Source organism: Dipteris shenzhenensis, chromosome 6 (assembly GCF_047967505.1).
Source record: "Dipteris shenzhenensis isolate YYH24624 ecotype China chromosome 6, Dip_SZ_1.0, whole genome shotgun sequence".
Taxonomy (NCBI): domain Eukaryota; kingdom Viridiplantae; phylum Streptophyta; class Polypodiopsida; order Gleicheniales; family Dipteridaceae; genus Dipteris; species Dipteris shenzhenensis.
This window is the reverse complement of record NC_141601.1, coordinates 41,035,789-41,057,512: the sequence shown is the minus strand read 5'-3', so window position 1 is coordinate 41,057,512 and position 21,724 is coordinate 41,035,789. Positions and strand designations below refer to the sequence as shown.

Sequence of the window (21,724 nt, the reverse complement as noted above, 5' to 3'; positions counted from 1 at the left end):
ATTCAGCACGCATCTCTGAGCATACCTTTCGGCATGGGTTGATGATCTGCAACACAAACTCAAAATGGTGAGGATGTATCTTTAATTGTGCTTTCTTCATGCAACCATGTAGAGTACATTGAAAATGATAATCACGCCATTGATAGTTATACACCTTTTACACATCGAGTTGTCTACCTATGGAGCTCTGGCAGTGGATAGGTGGCAAGACAATCTTCTCTTGACACTATTTTGGCCTTGACATTGAATACATTACCTTCTACCAACTCTTCACCCTCTCTTCATGTATGCTAGGTGGTCCTGCATTATTAGCACCCACGCTAGGCACTCCTAAATTAAATTTTCCCTGGACATCCTTGCTCATGCTAGGCTAAGGTCCTTGGAGTATTTTGAAACTAAACTAACTCCAAGAGTTGACAAGGGACTAACTCATAAGCTGCATAAATTGAGTAAGTTCTTTGTTGAACCCCAGAATGCTTCAGTATCTTAAGCAATAAGATGGATATATAGTTCTTTTCAAACCCTTAATATTCCAATTCAGGTTCAAACATCTTGAGCTGTTACAGCCACTTTCAGCCTTTCTATATATTTCATTTCGAAGCTTGCTAGACACATTGAACTCTGAATGTGGAAGACATACATTCTGTAAACTGTAATATGTAAAAGTAACATCTCCGCTGCCTTGTACCAAAATTGATATCTCTGCACCCATTCCCTCGGTTCAAGAAGAAGAAGCCCTGCTTTCCTGTCGACTGTGCCACACACCAAACTGTGGGGACATATCAGCTCAATGACCCTTTTTTACATTTTCAGAACGTTAGACCTATAGAAGGTTTAAAAACGAATGAAGTTTGGAAGCAGGGAAGAAGCTAACATTGAGTAGTTTTCCCAAATGAGAAATGAAGGAGATCATGTACATCATAAAACTGCTTAAACCTAGACAGAGAATAAGAAAAAAGAGGCTCATCAAACAAGCCATGCATCCCAGCCTTGCAAGATGGGATGGATGCAAAGAGTTTTCTCAACAATAATAATCTCGCTAGATACAAGCACACGTATCATTTTCTTGTGCTAGAGCTTCGAAAGAAAGTTTATTTGTGATGACTCCAAAACCTTGAGCAAGTAGACATGGAGACTTCTTCTGTGATTCACTGCCAAGGCCATCGAAAGCCAGATGCAAGAGAAGGTTCAGGGATCTTTTCTTCTGGCTCGGTAGTTTCTTCCGCCATTGCGCCATTGTCAGAAACCTCATTTGTCAGAAGAACATCAAGCTGTGCTTCTACTGGTTTTTGCTCACTTGCAAAAGTACTCTGTGAAACAGAAGGCATTGGTGGAGGTGGTGGCTTCAAGTCTGGAAATCTGCAGAATAAGAAACCCTTTAGCTTCCCTTAAATCTCATGTACCCAAATCATGCCTTTGCTAACAGTTTGAGTAACATGCAACTGAAGTATATATAGATTTCAATAATGGGAGAAAATAAGACAGTAAATTTCAACATCTTATTGTGTAATGAAGCTGTTATTGTTTTACTTTGCTAAGCATGGACTCTCAAGCTGCTCACTTTGAGTTCAGCATGTTTGAAAATGAATTAGAATATGCAACATAAACAACTAACAATTCACTACCTCATGATACAGCATAGATTAGGAGACACGACGTGACTGCAACAAGAATTATGCTTGACCTCTGGAAATGCAATTATAAAAAAAGGAAGCAAAGTAAATTCCAGAAAAAAATTAAGTTATCCAAGCACACTTACAATGCATATGGTGACAGAGGTCTTGAACTCGCAGGAGGAGATTGAGGCGCATGGCTCGCAGTTTGGTCAGACATAGACAACTTTGGTTCTTGTTCTAGTATTATGGGTTCCAAGGGCTCGATAGGTGGTTGTACAATTTCCGGCTTCTTCCAGGGCCAGGGAATTGAGGTTGCTGACTTTGCTTTCTCCAATGCTTCTTTCTCTCGTGCTGCTATTTCCACTGCAAGCACTTTTCGTGCCTCTGCCTCTTTCTCTACTTCTTCATTGACTCCTGCAATATCCTCTTTCTCATCCTTGATATCCTTAAGAAGATCCCTTTCACTGCTGCTTTGGCTTGTATCTCCAGAACTTTGAGGATCTGTAGAAGCTATCAATGTTTCAGCTTTCGGAACTGTTGCAGGACTTGGAATAGGAGAGGAAGGAGGCTTCAGCTCAGGAAACCTGGGTCAGATGGACCAATGCAGTTAACACAAAAATTACAATATGAGTTCTGACAGGCAGTTCAGCAGATCTGTTTCAATCATGAAAAGTCGCATCTCATGCGTATCATATGCTTACCTCAAAGGGAGAAATAGAGCTTGTATGTATGTTCTTTTTCCATATCTTTGTTATTTTGCATAAGGGGAGGAAATTTACTTCTACAAGATCTAATCCAAGTACACTCACATTGTATAAGGTGAAAGAGGCCTTGAACTTGCTGGGAGAGACTCTCCCTTTCCTACTTTCTCAGACTGGGACAAAGACAGTACATCTTCTGGTTTTTCATCAGTCAAAGGTGTTTCTGGTTTCATAGGCTCTGGTACAGTTTCCGGCTTCTGCCAAGGCCAGAAAAAGGCAGTCACAGACTTTGCTTTCTCTAACGCTTCTTTCTCTCTTGCAGCTGCTTCTTGTACCAGCCTTGTGCGTAACTCTACTTCTTTTGCCCACTCTTCATCAAGCCCTTCAGTAACAGCAACCTTGTCTTTTTCAGCCAGGGCCTCATCCCCCAGCACTTTTTCACTCTTTTCATCTTTAGAAGTCTGAGGCTCTGCTTTGAAAGTTGGTACAGTCTCAGACTTTTCAGCAACCGCAGGAGGGCTTGGAATAGGAGGAGAAGGAGGCTTCATCCCAGGAAACCTGTGGCAGATCGAGCAATGTTCAACCAGTAAGGAAACTATCACTTATTGAATACTTTATAACATTGTATGAAATTTTCAAAAACAACATAAAAATGTGAAGAGCTTTAAAATTATTCTTTCAAGCTAAAACAAGCCATCAAGGTTACTCAGCTCCCCACAGGACATTGCTGTCTAATCCTCAGCTGCGCAACTCAAAAAGTTCCTTGTTAAATAAGAACAAAAACTGAGTCTAAAGCTTATATGCATTACATCCTCATTCCTTTGCAAATGTTCTAAGAATCTCAAGTGGTTTCATAGCTCACTTCATCTCTCCCTTCAAAATTTTCCAGAGATCTGTAATATATCTAAGTGAGTCAAGGAACATGCCCAAACTCATTCTCTAGAAGCTCAACATACTGCAGTTTCAATCTCATGATAGTCACTCATAAGGTAGAAAACCATAAACTCCATCACGCATAGCAAGGACTAGCTACTATGACATCCCCACTGACTTCATCAGTGCCCAACTGGGTGTAGACCATGGTATAAACATATGCTCTCACACATACAAATCCACACACCCACACATACTTGAGCATCAATTTATACAAAGTCTTCGTGTAGGCTATCCATAGGTGCCACTCATTCCTTGGTATGTGCCTTGTAGGCTTAGTTACAGTCAATTAGGTCAGTTGGTACAGTTAGTACATGTACTACATAGGACAGTTAAGACACTTAGTCCAGTTAGGGCATTTAGAGTTAGGGTTGTCATATTGGCTCCCTCTTGAGCCTCCATACAGTGTAGCAGCATTTTCAATACAACAGCTCGTTTTTCTTGTTTCCCAATTCATTTCTAAGCTTCCATTGCTTGCCATAGCCAACAGTGGTTTCAGAGCAAATTAGGATTGCACCCTCCAGCCATTGGCAGCCTCCTTGAGCTTTTGTCCTCGCCTTTGGAGCTGTTTTGGCAGCCTGTACGGAATTGTACGACCACACGTGTGAGCATTTATGAGCTCTCCAATCTTTTTTGACGCGGGAAAAGGTATTACTCGAGATGCTGCTGCATAGACGCCTGCAAGACAGCACATTTTGGTACATTTTGGTGCATTTCGGTGTATTTCGCACGTGAGGGGAGTTGCCATTGTACGGACTTTTGTACGGCACTTTAAATGCATGTATGGACCTGCTGTTGCATTGTACACAGCATTTAAGACACCCACCAGTCACACATGTGAACCGTACGGGTCTGTTGTTGCTGTACAAACTGTTCTGCTGCTGTATGGACAGTTTCAGACATTTATTACTGCATTTAGTCCCTTGCTGCTGCAGTATGGATGGCGGTACACCACACGTGTGAGCTGCAACTTATGTATGGTGCATTCATTGACTCTGCTCTACTGTACGGATCTGCATCATGAAGCATGCCAGCTTTTGGATCACCTACATCAATCCATTTTGGCATCTGGGCCTTGCTACAACATTTCAAGGCATCTACTTACACTGACCTTGGAGTTTGGGCCTTGCTGTTGCACTTTGGAGAATTGAAGGTCACCATTTTTGGCACTTGGGACTGGTTAATGCACTCTTGAAGATCTACTTCAGCTGCCTTCCTGTCTTGGAGCTTCTTCTTGCATTTTGGACTTCTATCTACACCAACTTGGGCTGAATGCTTGCTGTCCACTCAGCATCTTATTTGGGACAGCAAGATATATGTGCAGTTGAAAGCCTTGAGGCTTGTGCAGTCACTAGTACTTGCAGTTTAGAGTTGTACCTCTTCTCTTTTGCCTTTGTCAATTGTGGTACTTGTTTTCTATTTGCATCAATGGCTGGCAGCAAAGATGACCTTTTTGGGATGCTTGGGGCTGATGACAAGCTTGATGTCACTAATTACCCCATGTGGTCATACATGATGGGGCATGTATTAGTTGCCAAGAATTTGTGACACATTGTTTCACGCTCTGAGGCTAGGCCTACACGTAATGCAGCTGCTAGTGCTGCTCCACCTTTTGCCTCTAGTACTACTTCAGGTGATGGGTCTAATGCTACTTCTAGAGCAGTTGTATCTACTACTACAGGTACTTTGCCTCCTACACAGGATCAGATTCAGTGGGATGGTCGTGATGCCAAAGCACATGCCTTGATTACTCTTTCAATTAAAAGGGTTATTATCCCTCATATCCAGTCTTGCAAGACAGCGAAGCAAGCATGGGATCAGCTTGCCTCCTTATATCAGGTGCGGAATAAGGCAAGGAGCAGTTAAAGGACTTTAAGTTGGAAGAGGATAGTAATATGGATGCCTATCTTACCAATGTGAAGAATTTGAAAGAGCAATTGGCCAATATTGAAGAGGTGATGCCTGATTCTCAGCTTGTTTCTCATACCCCTGATGGTTGCCTGATTCTTATAAGCGCTTTGCTACTACATTGAGGTTGGTTGTAGGTGGCAATGCCAACCATTATTCTTATGACCAACTGATTGCTCTTCTCCTTCAAGATGAACAAAGTCGTGCAAATGACAATGCTTCTATAGCTAGTGATCAAGCCACCCAGCATAAAAACAAAGGCAAGGCAAGGTTTCAACTGGTAAACCTCCTCATTCACATGCTAGTCATTCTCATCACATGCTGATCATTCTCATGGTGCCCTTCTTTGGGGGATAACAAAAAGAAGAAGAGATGTAACTATTGCAGGAAACCTAGGCATGATATCTCTAAATGCATGAAGAGAATTGCATCTGAAAAGAAGAAGAAAGAGTCTGGTCTTGCAGTTTTTGGCTCTCCTCCTCCAGATCAACATGAGTCAGCTAATTTTGTACAAGATCAGCATTGGGCTTTCTAGGTTACATGTCAGTATAATCCCGATGTTCATGATGCCTGCATGAAAGTTTCTGATGTATCTGGTGCCTGGTTCTTGGATAGTGGTGCTAGCAAGCACATAACTTCCTGTATGAAGTTATTCAGTTCACTTGAGCATATATCTAAGGGGGGCAGTGTCACTCTAGAGAATGTGCTTTATGTTCCATGCATTCGTAAGAACCTCATTTCTATTTCAGCCATAGCTACATGTGGCTATCAGGTTCTTTTTTATGGTGTACGATGTGCAGTGTACGATGGTATACATGCCTACCATGGTCATGATTGGCACATTGACTAGAGGTCTATATAGACTTGATGCTTATGAAAGATGTTTGGATGATGCTGCACTTGCAGATGCACATGCTTTTGCTCTTGATTCCTCTACCATGATAGATACCCATTTGTGGCATGAGAGGTTTGGTCAACTCAACTTTGGGGCTTTGGTGAAGTTATATAAGGATGATATGGTTGTTGATCTTCCCAAAATGCATATGCCTTCAAAGCATGTTTGTGAACCCTGCTTGCTTGGTAAGATGCACCGTTCTGCATTTCCAAGGATGGGAAAGTTGGTGCCTCACGCAAGCTTTATTTGGTTCATAGTGATGTTTGTGGACCCATGAGGATGCAGCTCATGGGAGATTCTATTATTTTGTTACATCCATTGATGACTTCACCAGGTATACTTGGATTTTTGCCTTGAAATCCAAACCTGAAGTTTCTACATGCTTCAGGCATTGTATTCCCTTGGCTTAGAATGAGAGTGGGCTGCACATTGCTCACCTTAATACAAACAAGGGAGGTGAATATATGTCAAGGAGTTTGCTGTTTTTTTGGCCTCACGATGGCATTCATCATTGGTGCACGGTGCCTTATACTCCTCAACAGAATCCTGCGGCTGAGCAAAGAATAGATCAGTGATGGAGATGGCCAGGTGTATGTTGCAAGGCAAGCATTTGCCTAACAAGTTGTTGTTGGATGCCGTTATGTGTGCTAATTACATTTTGAACAGATCTCCCACAAAGGCATTGCAAACCATCACACCTTCTGAGCCTAGGACAGGTCATAAGCCCTGGATTTCTCACATGAGAACTTTTGGATGCTTGGCATATGCCCGTGTGCCTTCTCAGACACGCACGAAGTTGGATGATAAAGCTGGATATAGCTCAAAGAGCAAGGGATGTAAGCTCTACCAGCCCCGCACGAGCAAGTGTTTTGTGAGTAAGGATGTTGCATTTGATGAATCCTCCACTATGAATTTGTTGGACTGTCCAAAACAGCCCGTTGTTGATGCCCCAGATATCTTTGATAGCTTGATGCCTTTGTTTCCATCAGATGCTCTTGATGATGTCACATCTCAGATTGTACCTCCTCCATCTGTTAGTCATTTGTGGCCACATGTGCAGCCTGATATTCAGCCTCATTTATAGCCTGATATGCCTCAGCTTGATCAGGACATTGTGCATAGAGCTCTTGACCAGGAAAGAGCTGAAATACAAGAGCCCAGAAAGGTCCCCCATTGGCTCCTTGACACATTAAAAGGCAGCAAACAAGATACTCCTCTGCCAGCCCGTACTAGAGCAGCTGACCGAGAAGAGCATGCTAATTTTTGTTCCTTGTAAATTGGTTGCTACAACATGCAATGAAGAGCCCTTATGCCATAAAGATTCCTTTCAAAATGATTGTTGGTTGAAGGCTATGCAAGCTGAATTGGATTCTATCTATTAGTATAACACTCAGGTTGTGTGACTTGCCTCCTGGCAACAATGCCATTGGAACTAATTGGGTTTATAAGATTGAACGGAAAGCTGATGGTTCAGTGGACTGTTACAAAGCCCATCTTGTTATACTAAGGGCTATGCTCAACAGCAAGGCATTGACTTTGAGGATACTTTTGCCCCCACGTCCAGGATCACTACTATTCGCATTGTTATTGCCTTTGCTGCCCACTTTCATTGGGAGGTACATCAGCTTGATATCAAGACAACTTTCCTTCATGGGCATTTGCACGAATGTAAGAAATCCTAGATTTACTATATTTAGAACTGTGCTAAGGAACAGAAAAGAGACTGAGATAGCAGAGAGCAAAGGAATAATGATATTGCTTGAATGTCTGTAGGGTGGATGTGATTGTCATCCATACAATTTGGCCTCTCTTATATAGAGAGTGAAGAGTCACACATGAAAAGGTGTGTACTCCAAAGGGTATGTGCATGAAGAGGTGTGTACCCCTTGTGAAGGGTGTGACCCTTGATGAGAGGGTACATTACAATAGGAATGTCTCTTCATTAGAATGTCTCTTGTGAAGGGTTGTGCCTCATAAGGAAGTGTCCCGTCGAAAGGGCAAGAGTTGTGCCTCTTAGGAAGTGTCCCGTCGAAAGGGCATACCCTTCCACAAGTGTCCATTCATTAAACCATCCATAAGTCTAGAAAGAGAAAGGAATACGTCACAGATCGTGACATCCCCTCCCACTCAAAAGAAGACCCTGGTGGAGATAATGAACCGATGTAGAAAATATCATGGTAGATGCTGAAAATACTGCTGTAATAGATCAGGGTACTGCTGTAAGTCTTCATCGGACTGCCAAGTAGCGTCGGAGTCGTCCAGATCTCGCCAAAGAACAAGGAATTCTGTGATAAGTCGATGTCGAGTCTCTCGCTGTCGATGGTCCAGAATACGCTCAGGAATAAGGAGAACATAATCGTCTTCGATTTCTGGGACATAATCACCTGTAGGAGGAACTGCTTCATCGCCTGGAATGTACGTCTTTAGCCAAGAAATATGAAATGTTGGATGGATTTTACCCCATGATGGTGGTAATTCCAATTTATAACTTAAAGGTGAATTTTTCTTGACGATCCGGAAAGGTCCATAGTATCTTGGTCGCAACTTAGGAAACACAGACTTAACCGTCTTATAGCGATGTGGGGCTACAAATAATAGCACCATGTCACCAGTGTTAAATTCCAGGTGACGTCTATGTTTGCCGTTGATACCGCTCTTGCGCTTTTCGCATATGATCCCTGACTTGCAGTAGAATGTCTTGCATTTCTTGAACCAGTTGATCAGCTAGGGCCACTCGATGTTGAAGTACAAAATTTGTTGGTACAATCGGAGTGTGTCCATAAGCTGCTTGGAATGGAGTCATGCTGATGGCACTATGGAAAGAGTTATTATAAGCAAACTCGAGGAGTGGTAGATACTCTTTCCAGGCTGCTAGGCGTGACTGAACATAATGTCGAAGCATTTCTTCCAGAACTTGGTTGACTCTTTCAGTCTGTCCATCTGATTCTGGGTGGTAGGCTGAACTGAACAGTAGAGTAGTACCCAAAGATTCGAACAGTGAAATCCAAAAGTGACTGGTAAACTTAGGATCTCTGTCGGATATGATATTCTTGGGTAATCCATGGTGTCGGAAGATGTGTTGTATAAAGAGTTTGGCTATGTCCGGGGCCTGTGCACTGCTTTTGCAAGCAACAAAGTGTGCCATTTTGGACAAGCGATCAACAATTACCATAATCTGAGTGTTACCTCTGGAGGATCGTGGTAGTGTTGTAATGAAATCCATGGAAATACTTTCCCACCTTTCAGTTGGAACTGGAAGAGGCTGAAGAAGTCCTGTTGGAAGTCATCGACTTGCTTTCATTTGTTGACATGATAGACAAGATGTAACCATGTTGATGACATCTCTTTTCATCTGAGGCCAGTAGTATGTTGCACTGAGTAACCGATAAGTCTTATTGATGCCTGGATGGGCAGCATAAGGAACTACATGATGCTCTTTTAACAAAAGACATCGAACATCCTTGTCATGTGGTACACAGACGCGATCTTGATAATACAAAAGGTCGTCCGTATAAGAATAGGATGAGAAAATCTTTTGTTCGGAAGTCGAAGGTTGATCTTTGGAAAGAACCTGTACTGCGGTGCCGAAGTCTTTATCATTGAAATACTTTCCTTTGAATGAGTTCGGAACATCCACAGATAATGTAGAGATTACCATGGCTGATGCTAGAGGTAACCTGCTGAGAGCATCTGCAACTACATTGCGTAGTCCTGGTATGTACTCAATGGTCATGTGAAAGTTGGCCAAAAACTCAACCCAGCGTGCTTGTCGAGCGTTCATGACTGGCTGAGTAAAGATATACTTGAGAGAGTGGTGGTCTGTTTTGACCACAGAGTCGGCACCCATGAGATAATGTTTCCAAGAGCGATAAGCATGTACAACAGCAAGAAACTCCTTATCATAAACCGGATATCGGGTTTGGATATCAGAATGTTTATGGCTGTCAAAAGCAATAACTCTGCCTTCTTGCATCAAGACTGCTCCTGTAGCGATGTCGGAAGCGTCGGTCATGACCTCAAATGGAAGATTTGGGTCAGCAATAGCCATAATTGGTGTAGTAGTGAGTGCTTGCTTGAGTTGTTGGAAACTATACTCTGTTTCGGGAAGCCACTGAAAAATTGCTGTGCTTTTCAATAATTCGGACATAGGAGCTGCGATTTCGGAAAACTGATATACCTTTGTATGGTAGAAGTTTGCCAATCCGAGAAAAGAGCAGACATCATGAACATTCTTAGGAGTAGGCCAGTTTCGGATTACCTCGACCTTCTTGGGATCCACAGAGATACCTTGAGCTGAAATAACATGTCCCAAATATTCAAGTTGGGTCTTCAAGAACTCACTCTTCTCAATGTTGATGTAGAGAGAATTTGCACGGAGAACTTCAAAAACTTGGTGAAGATGTTGTTTGTGCTCATGTAGGGATCTGCTGAAAACGAGGATGTCATCGAGGTAAACGATGACGAACTTATCGAGGAAAGGCCTGAAGATGTCGTTCATTAATGTCATGAATGTGGCCGGGGCATTGTTTAACCCAAAAGGCATGACCAAACATTCATAGTGTCCATACTTGGTTCGAAAAGCTGTCTTGTATTCATCGCCTTCTCGTATACGAATTTGATGATAACCTGAACGAAGATCAATCTTGGAGAAGTGTGTTGCATGTAGAAGTTGATCGAAAAGGTCATCAATGCGAGGCAATGGATACTTGTTTTTGATAGTGAGCTTGTTGAGGGCTCGGTAGTCGATGCAGAGGCGCATAGACTTGTTCTTTTTTTCCACAAGTAGTACACGAGATCCGAAAGGGCTGCGACTGGGCCGAATGTGACCTTTGTCGAGTAGCTCGGTGACCTGTCTTTGGATTTCTTCATTTTGAGTGTGAGAAACCCGATAAGGAGGTTTCGACGGTGGATTACTGCCGGGAATAAGCTCGATTGGGTGATCCACTGGTCGTCGAGGTGGTAACTGCTTTGGCAATTCCTGTGGAAAAAGATCCAGGTAAGGCTGGAAAAAAGGTTGGTTAAGGTATGCAGGAGGATCCTTTGTTGGTCTCTCCTCTACTGCCGTAACCAACAGAAGTGAAGTCTTTGCTTGGCGTTTACGAACCCACTTCTTTACTTGTAGGGCAGAGGCAACTAGGGTTGAAGGAGAATCCCTAGAACCAGTTAGCTCAATAAGTTTTCCCTGGTGGACAAACTGGATAGTATGGCTACGAAAACTGATTGATGGATCATAGTCGTAGAGCCATTGTTGTCCGAGTATGACATCGTACCGAGAAAGAGGCATAATGTCGAAGTTCAACTTGTCCGTATAATGTTGGATGCGAAAAGACAAGTTTTTAATCCTGGTGTTGCACAAGAAAGTAGTTCCATTTGCGAGTTCAATCTGATAGTCCATGAGACTAGGACTGGTGGTCAACCGAAGTTTATCGACCACAGAACGGGCTAGGAAATTATGAGAACAGCCACTGTCGATGAGGATGGTGACCATTGTTCCACGAATCAATCCTTGAACACAAAGTACTTGAGTGGCCAGGGAAGGTTCGGGGTTGCTGGCAAGGCTCAGGTGGATGGTATTCGCCATTCGAACAGCTTTGCCTTTCTTGTCTTCTGCTGAGGTAGCATCTTCTTTTGGGGAAGTGCTAGGTTCCATATTAGAATTTTGCTTTGGTCGCTTGGGACAATCGAACCATCTATGGTCGCCTGTACAGATGGTACAAAGTCCTTTTGAGCTGGAGTTGTTCTTCTTGTCAGTGGCCGCACCTTTATGTTGGGGCTGTCGGTAATGACTTTGTGAAGAAGAAGAAACACGATCCCTGGGGGAGTGCTTCTATTGGAATCCAGCAAATGATTTCTGAGGCTTCTGGGGATCTTGAGACTGTCGCTGACCTTGATTACCGAAGTTTTTGCGAAACCTGGTGTTATCTTGAGGGCGAGCACCTTTGGCCATAGGAGAGTTCTGTGTGCGATTAGCACTCTGCTTCCCTGTGTTGAGGAAATCTGTAATGCGCTCTGCGTAAGCAATAGCGCCATCTGTGGTGGTGATATTGGCTTCAAGAACATCAATGCGTAACGAGGGTTGTAGGCCTGAGATGAAAGCATGAAGGCGATCATCCTCAGTTAAACCATCAATCTCTAGCACCAATGTGGTGAACTGAGAGATATAAGAAGACAGGGAACCCGTTTGCTCCAACTGTTGAAGTTTTGATCGTGCTTGGAAGTCCGCATTGGCAGGTACAAATTGCTTACGGAGCACGTGTTCAAAACGTTCCCAAGTTAACACACTTTTTCCGTCCTTTAAGCGTCTTTGCCACCATAGAAATGCTGTATCCTTCAGGAGGGAGGCTGCCAAGGCGATCTTTTTGCCTTCCGTGAGGTCAACAGTGTCAAAATACATGCGCATTTTAGCGAGCCATTGGTCAACAGTTCGACGATTACGTTGACCAGTGTAGGCTTCCGGAAGTTTGACGTCAAGTCGCTTTGTTTTGGAAGCTTGAAGTAATCGGTAGAGAGTACGCAGTTCAGTGCGCTCTAGTTTGGACCTCCCGGAAAGAGGATTCGGGCTGCTCCCTGAGGTTGCTCATATTGGAGGGGACAGGCAAGGCAGGATGGAACCACCCGTGGAAATCTGGTAAGGGAGGTCCTGTCAGAGGTAACACTGGAGATTCTGAAAAAGGTGTTACTGCTCGTGATAAGACAGGGGTAGGTAGCAGAGTCCACGGATCTGAAAAAGGGTAAGGAGCTGCTGTCGGAAGAGGAGGATATCCAGGGAAGGGAGTGCCTTCAGGATGTAAATACTGACTTGGAGAAGGTACACCCTGTAGAGGAGGATATCGAGGAGCTGAAGGAGGTGGAGAGTACCCTGGGGATGCCGAAGGTGAAGGGTAAAACTCTCTCCAGAAATGAACAGCAAACTCCTGAGGAATATCGTGTTCCGGATATCTTCGTGTCTCGTGGAACACAACCTGTACTGTGCTGAGGAAATAATGTAACTGAGGTGCCTCACGGCTGACGTAGGCTATTGCGCAGGCTGGCTGATCAGAAATTCGTACGTTGCAGTTTTTTTTTGGGCTGAATGCTGCGACGATTCGTTGGGCTGCCTAAAGGGTTATTTGCCCCAAATTAATTTGAGGGTTTATTTAACCCTAGGGTAGTTAGGGTAAACCTAGGGGTAGGGGATGGGTTTAATTTTTGTCCCCTTTTTTTTTTTTTAAACCCCTCTAGGTACCCTTTTGTAGGTACTTGGGCCTAGGAGGTGTGCCTATTCGAAGGGGTGTGACCCTTGGAATAGGTGCACCTGTTCATGAGGGGATATGTCCCTATTGTTAAAAGGGGTGCGACCCTGCATGAATAGGTATGTCCCTTTGCCCACGATGGGGTATGTCCCATGAGTGAGGAGTCGAGACTCGTCACCAAAAGGTGTGTCCCATGGTGGAAAAGGCGCGTCCCTTGGTTTTGGGACAGCCCAAGCACCTTAAAGGACACGATTTTGGTCGTGTCCATTCACATCAACTTGTGATGTGAGGGAGATGGAGAGGCCAGGATGACTTTAGGCGTTTAAAAATTTTACGCTCATCCTCTCCATCTCTTCCATGCACTATGTGCACGGATATCCTTCTAGCGGCAAAAATGTATCAGATCAGCGCTAGAAGGTGGGGGGCATTTCCTACAGGCAGGAGCGAATTTTGCTCTGATACCACTGAAAGAAATCCTAGATTTACTATATTTAGAACTGTGCTAAGGAACAGAAAAGAGACTGAGATAGCAGAGAGCAAAGGAATAATGATATTGCTTGAATGTCTATAGGGTGGATGTGATTGTCATCCATACAATTTGGCCTCTCTTATATAGAGAGTGAAGAGTCACACATGAAAAGGTGTGTACTCCAAAGGGTATGTGCATGAAGAGGTGTGTACCCCTTGTGAAGGGTGTGAACCTTGATGAGAGGGTACATTACAATAGGAATGTCTCTTCATTAGAATGTCTCTTGTGAAGGGTTGTGCCTCATAAGGAAGTGTCCCGTCGAAAGGGCAAGAGTTGTGCCTCTTAGGAAGTGTCCCGTCGAAAGGGCATACCCTTCCACAAGTGTCCATTCATTAAACCATCCATAAGTCTAGAAAGAGAAAGGAATACGTCACAGATCGTGACAAGGAAGAGGTTTATATTTCCCAACCTCTTAGCTTTGAGTTTGAAGGTTCTGAAAGCAAGGTATGCCGCTTAAAGAAAGACCTCTACGGGTTGAAGCAGGCACTTTGAGCTTGGTATTCCCGGATACATACTCATTTGCTCACACTTGACTTTTAGAACAGCCCTACAGAGGCTACCCTTTACATCCGCAAGAGTGGGACACATTTGCTGATTTTAGTACTCTATGTGGATGACATGCTTGTGACTGGGACACATGCTGAACAAATTGCAGCTTTTAAGCTTGACTTGCAGAAGACATTTGCTATGTCTGATCTTGGTCTTTTGCATTACAATCTGGGCATCCAATTTGCTAGCAATGAGGGGGGCATTTTGATGTCACAATCCAAGTATATAGGACAGCTTCTGCAGCATTTTCAGTTTGAGTATTGCAAGCCAGTATCCACAACATTAGAGCCTAGTTTTCACTTCTCTTCTAAGGATGGCAGCCGTGCATGTGATGTCACTCTCTATCAACAGGCAGTTGGTTGTTTGATTTACTTATGCCATACGAGACCCGATCTACAGTATGTTGTCTCACAATTGAGCAGATATATGCACAGCCCCTCTACGCCCCATTGACATGCCGTGAAGCATGTCTTCAGGTATCTCAAAGGCACTCAGCATTTGGGCCTCCTTTATGAGGCTGATTCTTCAATTGTTATGCATAGATTCACTGATTGTGATTGGGCTGGCTATTCGGACACCCATGTGTCACATAGTGGCAAGTGTTTCATGCTTGGTACTTCATGCATTTCTTGGTTTAGCAAGAAGCAGAGTACAATTGCTATTTCAAGCTGTGAAGCTGAGAATAGAGTAGCTTTTACAGCTACAGTGGAGTGTGTTTGGCTCGGGAAGTTACTTGCAAATCTTTATGCATGTCAGGCTGCTCCTACCGTCATCTTCACGAGTGCTTTGGCTATTGCATGGAATCCTGTTATCCATGCTCGCACAAAGCATATTGAGGTTGATTATCACTATGTTAGAGAGAAATTATCAGCAAGTGATATTCAATTGTCTCTCACTGAAGACAACTTGGCAAATCTTTTTGCGAAGGCTCTACCTCGACCTAAGTTTGAAACTTTTCGGCAAGCTTTAAACTTGGTACCTTTTGTGACTTGATTTGTTGTACTATGTACAGTCATAGGTTGCTATGTCCCTACAGGATGAACATGTGGAACCATAACATTAGATATTCAGGTATTCTCAGTCATGGCCAAGACACTTCAGCCCATACCATGGAGGGGAGGGGGGTTTGTAGGCCATTCTATGGGCTATCCATAGGTGCCACTCATTCCTTGGTATGTGCGTTGTAAACCTAGTTACAATCAGTTAGGTCAGTTGGTACACTTGGTACATGTACCACATAGGACACTTAGTCTAGTTAGGGCATTTAGCCCTAGGGTTTTGTCATGTTGGCTCCCTCTTGAGCCTCCATACAATGTAGCAGTATTTTCAATACAGCAGCTCATTTTTCTTGTTTCCCCATTCATTTCTGAGCTTCCATTGCTTGCCATAGCCGACACTTCGTATTGAGTTTCTATCGGCACTCCAGAGGTGAAGGGTAGACTCAGCCATGATGAAGGCCAGTATAGTAAGCGAGCAAACATAATACTAATTGTAAATTTGTTATCGACAACCTGCAACTTGCATTGTTTTATAGAAACCCCACATTCTAACAAAATCAATGCTACAGGCAGAAAATGTTGACAGTTTTTTTGTGATGCCAAGGTTGCGTACAAACTAAATACTGTCTTCGGAGGGGGGGCTGGTGTAACCCAATCCAGTCCCAGTTTTACACACACACACAGAGCATTCAACATGTGTTTCGTGTGTGCTTCTCTGAGTTCTATCTCTATTTCATTCACCAATTAATAGGATAGAGTTGGGCTCCTCCCTATTACAAACCTCACTCCTAGGGTGGCTTGCTAGTTATAACAAGACCTGGTTCTAAATATATAAGCGCAAGGATCATTGTTTAGAGCTCTTGCATAGCTTTCTTATCCCAAGCAATGGGCATGATGGTCCTAGGATTGGTTAGCTCCTGGTTGTGGGCTGTTGTGGTAAGGGACCTAGGTAGCATTCCACCAAGGGGAACTCTCTCATCTTGGATTCTCCTCAAATGTTGATTCCCACTCAATTTTGTTGAGAAACTAAGACTCTACGGCTGATTTATAGGGTTTCTTACAGCATTCAAGCTAGAGTAGTAGGTCCGTGTAGAGGTCATTTGGTATTTCTTTCCCTATCCTATTTGTTTCCTACTCTAGGATGACTAACTATGTGCGTAGGACATATCTTTGGTGCTCTCTTAGTTGGGTGATACTCTTCGTATGAGAGAACAACATCCTTCCAGTAAAAGGGTGGAAGATTGGATATGACCATAGGAGTGGTCACACATCATTAGATGTGCCCTCCCTAAGACCTAGGTGAATCCTTAGACCTTAGGCGCTAGAGTTTCTAGTGAGCCAGATTATCTAGTTGTGGGCTGTTGTGGTAAGGGACCTAGGTAGCTTACCACCAAGAGAAATTTCTTGTGTAATGAACCAGATTATCTCATTCTTATCAAATTCTTGATTTCCAATCAATTCGGTTGAGAAACTAAGACTCCATGGTTGATTTACAGGGCCTCTTACAACATTCAAGCTGCAGTAGCACCCCCATGACCTCTACATCGTGTATTTCCTTCTATACCCTATTCGTTCCTTAACTCTAAACAATGTGCATAGGGCATATCCTAAATCTAGATGAATCTAGGAACATACCCAAACTCATCCTCCAAAAACACAACACAGTGTGCAGTTTCAATCTCATGACAGTCACTCATAAGGTTGAAAACCATAAGCTCCATCACGCATAGCAGGGACTAGCTACTACAACATCCCCACTTGCGTCATCAGTGCCCAATAATGGGTATATACCGTAGCATAAACATATACTCTCACACATACAAACCACACACTCACACATACTTGAGCATCCATTTATACAAAGGTCTTTATACTGAGTTTCTACCGGCTCCAAAGGTGAAGGATAGACTCGGCCGTGACAAAGGCTAGCATTAAAGAAGGCGGCTAATTAAAGAGTAGTCCACCTTCTCTTCATTCAAGCTACAACTACCCGTGAAGACTATACAATTTCATTTTAATCTCTCCCAAATAAGCATCTAAGCAAAAAAATGGTTAGAAAATCTAGTTAATAGAGCAATGCACTACTTTGAGATAGAAAGAATTTAATGCAATATCAGGCAGGGGGTGGAAGATGGAATGTGACCACATGTAATAAAGGTCAAATTTCTTCGTTAATTTCTAGTCTAATCAGCCTTTCAATGGCTTTGTAAATAAGTAGTACTTTTAGTAGGATGGCCTAATGTTGCCACGTGGCATTTTAGAGAAGCCATCCCATAAGCACAATGGTAAATTTTTCTGAGCCTATACCTATAAAAGGGGGCCCTACTGTGACATGTACTCATACTTTAAATACCAATTAATGAACAGTCATTACAACCGAGCCTGGTTATGCTCAAAGCTGGACTACAATCTTCACTCCTAGACTAGGAATCTATATCCTAGCCTGTTGCTCGTGCAGCCCCTCACAAGCCGTACATGGTCTTTCGTTAGTGTATCAACTCCTTGAAATCCCTCTTTAGAAACCCTAATTAACCAGCTTTTCTTCCTCACTTCTCTTTGCATTTGGGTTATAATCCATGTCATGGGATTTCGGGCTAAAGGTGTAAACTCGTCACCTTACTGTTGGGTGGGCTCATTTCTGCTCTCATTTCCAAAGAACTTTCTATCAAGAAGTTCTTGTAGAAAAGAGGAAAATAATTCTATTTGTGGGTTATCATAATCAAGATTCACATAATGGATCCTCTTCAAGAGGAGGTAATGGTGTTCTTTGAGGAATGGGACAAGTTCATTATTATGCATCCCTTCCCCTTCCATTCTTCCTTTTTACTAATAAAAGGAATTGACTTGCTGTAATCTCAAAGTAGAGATTTATTTTACAGAAAATGTCAAATTGTGTAGAGATAGTGATATTTATCCATCTCCCAATTGATTTATGTCAAAAAACAACCCGAAATAAGCTATTTTTCCTTGTCTTTCGCTGTAAACTGGTGCATTGAGTTTAGGTTGTAAACTGGTGCATTGAGTTTAGGTTGCTTAGTTTGATTGAATCCGAGGTCTTCATACTGTTAAAAGGGGTGTATGTACACTACCCCTTAAAATCTTGATTTGATCCAAATTTCGGTTTGGGGAGAGCGGAGGAAGCCTGTTCCATCATAGTTGTGATGCTTTGAGGGCACATTCATACGTTGGGAAGTCACCCCGTTAGGACGCCAGTTCATCGTCCAAAAGTACAAACATAAATTTCAGAGATTGCCCTTCCATGCAAACTTGGATCTTGTCTTGCTTGCCACAATCTTTGGATTTCACTACCATGATCCGCCCTATTGCCTCCATCTCTTGCCGGCCTCCTGCAATCAGATTGCCAGCGCTTTTGTCGTTGCATAAGAAATCTTTACGCAGTCTCGTTGCCTCTAATTTTATCCCTTACCGTGGAATCTTTCCCTTTCCTGTCGTCGCGCCCTCTTCACTTCCGTTCGATCTCCGCACACCACCTTCCCCTCCCCAACATGCCATCGCCCATTCATTGGGTCATTGCTGCTCTGATACAAAATGTAATGAACCAAATTTTCTAATTCTCCTCAAATTCTTGATTTTCACTCGAATTTATGGAGAATCTAAGATTCTATGGCTAATTTGCAGGCCCTCCTACAACATTCAAGCTGTAGTAACACGCATTCATCTTTTTTTATCCTATTCGTTTCCTGCTCTATGATGACTAGTTGTGTGCATAGGATACTGCTCTCCTTACGAGAGAGAAGCATCCTTACAATAGAAAGGGTGGAGACCGCACAAGTGGTCACACTTCATTTGATGTTCCCTTTCAATTCTTGTTAAGACCTAGGTTAATTCTTAGACCTTAGGTACTAGAGTTTCTAGGTTTCCTTGATCCCTCAACCTATACTTTAATTATTCTAGTCCCTTTTTGCCCCTAGGCAATGACCTCTTGACCAAACCTTTTTCCTCCCGATTTAAGTGCCGTTTCAGCCAACATTATGCTCTTGACTAATCCCATTGATTAGCATACTAATTTGGAAAATGCAGGGGACTCATGTCATGACATCTTGCGGGTGGAGTTTGAACTAGATCCCATGCTTGGTCGTGGTTCCTATTTCTATGTATGTATATATTCACACATATGCATATATATTAATATATATATATATATATATATATGATATGTATACATGTGTGTGTGTGTGTGTGTGTGTGTTATTTGATGTATGTATGCATGTGTATATACATGTAGATGTATATGTACACGTACATGTGTGTGTGTGTATATATATACACACATATACGTATATATATATACATATACATATACACATATTTGGAAGCTTCTCTGCTTCGATCTCTATAGGATGCTCATTCCTTTGAAGACCTTCCTCATGCCCAGTTGGGAGCTTTTTATTAGCATTTTTAGTTATGAGTAGTTGCTGTCCCACTCTAGGACAGCTATGAATGTATATGCTTTGGGCTTTTCCACATGCACTTGGTTTGTAGTTGGACTCCCACCTGTTATTCTCTTTGTAGTTGCAACAGCGACTTTGCAACCGTATCTGGCTGCTACTTACCAAACCTACCCGCCGATTGCATGTGGGTGTAGATTGATATTAAGGTTACCTTCGTTATATGCATTCAGGTTGATATAGAGACCCATATGCGGGAGTCCACAGCCAGCTCAATCGATGAAATGATGCGGTCATGGGCCAACAATGCGAAGGTGGCCTCCCAGAATCGTATATCTGAAATATAGGAGACGTTTTCGTGTCGCCATGATGAATCGAAATTTGTACAATTAAGTGAGGGCATGGCGATTCACGTAAACGAGGAAATCTCGCATATCATTCCTCGTTTCTCAAAATGTAAAAAGATCGGGGAGATAAGTAATGACATCAATCCCAGGTGGGCAGATGATTCGGGCCCTTATTAGTGCCTCTCAAACAAGTATCTTAGCCTGTAAGATTGGTTTGGCATTGTATCGGTGCAATATGACGATTATGACGATGTTATTATTCAACTTGCAAAACAGGAAGAGGGTGCAAAAGGAATTCTTCACCCAACCTATTTCAAAGGGTATATAGAATAGGCAGAGTGAGCCGAGAGTAGTTAAGAGGAATAGAATGAGGAGCTGGAGCAATCTCTTAACGAAAGTAGTTAAAGACATAAGCGAGGAGTTGGAGTGAGTTTTTCATCAGAGTAGTTAAAGAGAGACTAAGGAGCAAGATTGAGTTCTTTACAAAAGTAGTAAAACAGAGAAGGCAACGGGTGGAGTGAGCCCTAAACCCACCAAGTAGCAGAGGGGAGAAACAGCTAGGCTAGGGTTTCCTATATAGATAGATCTCTACCCTGTCCTACCGCTCTGTGTCTATGCATTGCTGCCCATCTGCTCAACTCCTTTTCCAAGATGGATCCATATATCTTGGCTAGGCAGTGGCCAATCATGATAGTCCTGTAATTGTTGGGCATCGTCGGATCTCCACTCTTAAAGAGCGGTACAATGGTATGCTCTGTCCAACTAGGGGGGAATCCTTCACAAACTGCTCTATTAAACACATGCACAAGAAGCGGTGCCACAATGTCCCGTGTGTACATGAAGTGCTCTCCCGCTAATCCATCATGATCCAAAGCCTTTCCATGTCCCAATCTGTCAATGGCATCATTGACCATATGCAATTTGAAGAAGGAGCAATATGTAGGCCTCATATCCTGTGGGTACGGAATCGGTGGCTGTCCTGGTATATCATGTAATGACTGCGCATAGTCGGCCCAAGCTTCTGGTGCTACAATCGGTGTACCAGGCTGTCTCTCCTGAAACATCCTCCATGCCTTCTTGCTGTTCTGTCCCAAGAATAATTGGTAGATCTCTACCTCCAATCTAGCTGAGTAGGCCTGTTTCTTCTTCCGTATTAGGCATGAGAAGATGGCCTTGGCTTGCTTGTGTGTCCGAGTGTTTGTAGCAACCTCCTGCTATAATTGTCTGCGCATCATATGACACTCATCGTCATACCAACTATTTTGTGGGGCAGTGCTGCAAGGAGGGGTGGATGATATTGTTGTGTGGGGGAATGCATATTGTGCTGACACATGTAATACCTCTGTCAAACCACGGGTGATCTCCTCTAGGGGACCATGAGGGTCTAGCACCATAATTTTGTCCCACACTGCATCTCCATACACTGTAGCAGTCTCCTCCATGAATTAGTATCTAGGTTGTCTCTGAAACGAAGGCCTGACTGCCCCCCTCTAGCATCCTCCTGACACAATAAACCTCAATATAGCATGGTCCGCAGCCACTCCAATGGGTCTGCTAGTAGCTACACTGAAATCACAGATTTGTGGAATTAGAGATGGCAACCCCAT

The 21,724-nt window shown here is 43.1% G+C and overlaps 1 protein-coding gene across 2 annotated transcripts in view; it reads right to left on the bottom strand.

The window, feature by feature from the left end:
- Positions 1 to 503: 503 nt before the first annotated feature.
- Positions 504 to 21,724, bottom strand: part of LOC147901175 (uncharacterized) — a 42,226-nt gene continuing 21,005 nt past the window's right edge. Inside the window, exons 13-15 of one of the 2 annotated variants that reach the window (XM_087375473.1) lie at positions 2,426 to 2,875; positions 1,760 to 2,200; positions 504 to 1,359 (exon numbers count right to left, since the gene is read on the bottom strand). In XM_087375473.1, coding sequence (XP_087231599.1) covers positions 1,149 to 1,359; positions 1,760 to 2,200; positions 2,426 to 2,875 — 1,102 coding nt within the window. In that variant the 3' untranslated portion in view covers positions 504 to 1,148. The remainder of the gene's footprint in view (positions 1,360 to 1,759; positions 2,201 to 2,425; positions 2,876 to 21,724) is intronic. The other variant, XM_087375472.1, reaches the window with a different exon arrangement.